Source organism: Vicia villosa, unplaced genomic scaffold (assembly GCF_029867415.1).
Source record: "Vicia villosa cultivar HV-30 ecotype Madison, WI unplaced genomic scaffold, Vvil1.0 ctg.000073F_1_1, whole genome shotgun sequence".
Taxonomy (NCBI): Eukaryota; Viridiplantae; Streptophyta; class Magnoliopsida; order Fabales; family Fabaceae; genus Vicia; species Vicia villosa.
The window spans coordinates 1,718,206-1,722,715 of record NW_026704997.1 but is presented as its reverse complement, the minus strand read 5'-3'; the positions used below and the strand labels follow the sequence as shown (position 1 = coordinate 1,722,715).

The 4,510-nt window shown below is 34.1% G+C and overlaps 1 protein-coding gene across 1 annotated transcript; it reads left to right on the top strand.

The window, feature by feature from the left end:
• Positions 1 to 1,620: 1,620 nt before the first annotated feature.
• LOC131623560 (uncharacterized) lies at positions 1,621 to 4,510 on the top strand. Its single transcript, XM_058894571.1, has 3 exons — positions 1,621 to 1,626; positions 2,312 to 3,855; positions 3,946 to 4,510. The coding sequence occupies exons 1-3, from the start codon at positions 1,621 to 1,623 to the stop codon at positions 4,508 to 4,510; spliced, it is 2,115 nt and encodes a 704-aa protein (XP_058750554.1).

Here is a 4,510-nt window from a genome sequence, read left to right as displayed (position 1 = left end):
GGTTAATTATAAAAGGGAAGAGAAAGAATTGGAGAAAGTGGTTAACGTGAGAAGTTGCGGAAAAGAGGAAAAAGAGGCAAGACCTAGGTTCAGAGCGACCTTCAATCCAAGGTAAGGGTGGGGTTCTGACTCTATAATGGGGTTTATGATGGATATTATGTAGGGATTGGGTTTGTGTAAAATTATTGCTGTGTATAATTGATGTTGTGGAATATACCGAATCTTTGTTGTTCTCTTATCTGATTGTTACAATGCTGTGAAGTTGTTGTTTCTAGAAATTGGTGTTGACTATCATAAGTTTTGATACCATTGCAATACTCCAATTGATAAAATCGGGCTGTTGGAAAATATGTCAGGAATATTATAGTTAATCTATTGTTGTGATTATATGTTGTGTTAGTCTGAAATTGGTAATCGAGTGAGAAACTAAAAATCGAAGGAATTCTAAAAAAATAGAAAAAATTACTGAACTTGAAATTGTGAGAGGCGAATGCCTCTCGTGTGCCTAAGAGAGAGAGGTGATTGTCCCTCATGTGAGAGAAAGTGAGTGAAGCATGTCACTAGGGATGTGTGGCGCCTGCCTCACACTTAGTAAGTAGTTAGGTGGCGCCAGTCACCATAATGAAGGGAGAGGGAGGCGCTAGCCTCCTAGTAGGGGGTGAGTGCCCCTCAATTTTTAGTGCATCAGACTAGCCCTGTTCTATGTGTATTAGTTTAGCCATTTTCCTAGTTAATTATAGTGATATGTAATGATTGAAGCACATGTAGTTAATGAAAAATTAAACTAATTATTAGTTGAACATTTTAGTAACAGTGACAGAAAATAAGTAGCAGGAAAACATAATAGAAATTAATACAGTAACCAGTAGTGAATATCAGCAAGTAATTAATGCAGTAAATTAATTTTGGGAATAGTATACACTATCAGGTAGTAATACACTATGGAATTGCTAACAGCAGTATTAACTTGAATAACAGAGCAGAAAATACTAGTAGCGTTAGCAGAAAATTAGTTAGCCGGATATATATGGTCGAATTATACAAATAACTATGCGGAATGATTGTAAAATATTTCGGTTGAGACCGTGGATTATATAAGTTGTTGTAATGTAGATTTTAATTATGTGAATTGCAGGTGGTGATGAATTTTGTTGTGTTGCCTCTATTGATTGGCGAAACCAAGTCGTAGGCTTATGCCAGTGTTGAATTGTTGTCATCGTTGTTGTTGCATTCATAATATTGTCGCATACATAGCATAAAAGTTGGGAGCTTATGCCCTGTAAGTTGGCCTGGATTGAAAAAAGTTTTAAAGTTGAAGGCTTATGCCTTGTTGATGCCTCTATTAATTGGCAATATTAAGTTGGGGACTTATGCTCTGTTGGTACCACATGCATGTGTATTGTAACGAGTCGCATTTCAAGTTGCACCTTATGTTGAATTGTTGTGATGATGAAATAATGGTTATATTGTGTTGATGATATTATTGTGATAAATGTTGTTAATTAGCTGTGAAGCAGTGATTTTGTATGAACTAATTCTAATATAGTATTTATCATACATCTGATTATATTGTTCAATATCTCACCCCTTCTATTTGAATGTTGCCCATATGTTGGTAACATGCAGGTAATCCAGAATGAAGGTTGTTTACCTTCAGTCTGTGAAGCACGGGTACTCCGTTTTAAGTAAAGTACCGGTATCAGGTACCGGTACGCGTACGGTACGCACCGAAGCAGTACCAATTTTATTTTTTATTTTGTTTTGGTACACCAACCGGTACACATTTGGTACACCTACCCAAAAAAAAATTTCGGTTTAAAATTTTTTTGGATAATTTAATTGGGGCTTTTTTTAATTAAGTAAAAATTAGGTTATTTATTTATCCTATTTATAAATAAAATACTCAAAAAAGAATTAAGCTTTAATCCCTCTCTTCTTCTCTGCCCTTGTCGTTCCTTGCCGACCGTGGTGTTCTCTTCTCCAAACCGAAAGGTACTGTACCTATACTAGTTAATTATTTTCTGGTTTAATTTATTATTATTATTATATATAGATATAATAGATGGACTAAAAGTAGATTAGTAGAATAAGTCGGTTCATTCGTTGTGTAGTGTGTACTACTTAATGTTTAATTGTTTATATATAATATAGTAGATTAGTAGTAATTAGTAAATAAGTCACGTAAAAATATATTTGACACCTCTAGTTTTACAATTATATTTGATTCAATTACAATTACAATTTTTCTGGTTTAATTGTTTATATATAATCAGCTTGTAATTATATTTGATTCAATTACAATTTTTTATAGATGTTTTCTGGACAATCTAGTTCGACACCTCTAACGGAAAAATACACAAGTGGAATAAAATGTAGTGACGATAATCGTCCTCTTTGGGCTTATGTGACTTTGCTACAAAATAGGAATGAGTCGAAAGGAAATGCTAAATGGCGTTGTAATTTTTGTCAAGTAGAGTATAATGGCTCTTATTTTAGGGTTAAATCTCATTTGTTAAGAGAGAAGAATAAAGGAATAGCTATTTGTTCACAAGTGACAAATGAATATTTGGCCGAGATGCAAGAACTTCAAAGAAATGCTCAAAAAGTAGAACCAGTACAAGTTCCTTTGCCGACCCGAACTACAAGTTTGAATCCACCGATTGACAAGAATAAAAAAAAAAGAGGAAGTGATGGACCTTTATCAAAGGCATTTAATAATGAAGCAAGAGACCATTTATCATCTGAAATAGCTAGATTATTTTATTCTGCTGGTATGTCATTCAATGTTGCTAGAAATCCTTATTTTATTAGTGCATTTACTTATGCGGCAAACACTTATATATCGGGCTACATTCCTCCAAGTTATAATGCCATAAGAACTTCCATGCTACAAAGAGAGAAAGCTAACATTTTGAAACTACTCCAACCTATCAAATACACTTGGCCAGAAAAGGGTGTGAGTATAGTTACAGATGGTTGGACAGATGCACAAAGAAGACCATTGATTAACTTCATGGCAACCTCGAGTGCAGGACCCATGTTTTTGAAAGCAATTGATGGTACAGGTGAGTTCAAAGACAAACATTACATTGCTAAATTAATATTGAATACAATTGATGAGGTTGGAGCACAAAATGTTGTCCAAGTTATTACTGATAATGCTCCGGTTTCTAAGGCTGCTGAGTTAATTGTTGAAAGTACGCAATCTCATATTTTTTGGACACCATGTGTAGTGCACACATTGAATTTGGCGCTCAAATGTATTTGTTCACCAAAAAATACATCAAATAATGAAGTTGCTTACAATGAGTGTAGTTGGATTTCTAAAGTCGCTGATGATGCTTTTTATATCAGAAATTTTATTCTAAATCATTCCATGAGATTTGCTATGTACAAACAATTTGTGCATTTGAGGCTGCTTTCTATCACTGAAACAAGATTCGCATCTGTTATTATTTTGCTCAAGAGATTGCAAGTCATTAAGAAAGGTCTATCGTCTATGGTAATTGATGAACAATGGTCACAATATAAAGAGGACGATGTTAAAAAGGTTGCTTTTGTGAAAGAGACAATTTTAAGTGAACAATTTTGGGATAAAATAGATTACATTTTAAAATTTACAGATCCTATTTATGACATGCTTCGTTCTTGTGACACTGATGAGCCAAATCTTCATTTGGTTTATGAGAAGTGGGATTCTATGATAGAAGAAGTCAAATTAGCTATTTATAAACATGAAGGCAAGGAGTTGAATGAAAGTTCGTCTTTTCATCAAGTGGTGCATGGCATCTTAATCAATAGATGGACTAAAAGTTACACACCTCTTCATTGCTTGGCTCATTCGCTTAATCCAAGGTAAATCTCAGTTTATTTTACTATTTTCTATTAGATTTCAACTATATTACCTCACATACAAAACTTATATTTTATTTTGTTTAATAATAGGTATTATTGTAAACAATGGCTTGATATATCTCCGAATCGTGTTGCCCCACATAGGGATAATGAGATTTTTATTGAAAGAAACAAATGCATACGAAGTTACTTTATGGATGCAAATGAAAGGCTAGAGGCAACTGCTGAATTTGTTAAATTCTCAAGTGCTGAAGGAGAGTTTGGCCAATTTGATTCATTACAAGATAGGTGGAACTTGAAGGAGAGTTTGGCCCCTAAACTCCAATCAATTGCATTGAAACTTCTCTCGCAACCAACTTCTTCATCATCTGCTGAGAGAAATTGGAGCACATATGGATTCATTCACTCATTGAAAAGGAATAGGCTCAATCCAAAAAGGGCTGAGGATTTAGTTTTTGTTCATACAAATCTTCGTCTTCTTTCAAGAAAGAGTGAGATTTATAATGAAGGAGTCACAAAAATGTGGGATATTGGTGGAGATGAATTGGATCTATTTGATGGAGCTGGTATTCTTGAAGTTGCTACTCTTTCTCTCGGTGAACCTGAACTAGAAGCTGCATTCATTGGAGAAGAAAATATTGATATTCAACCATGA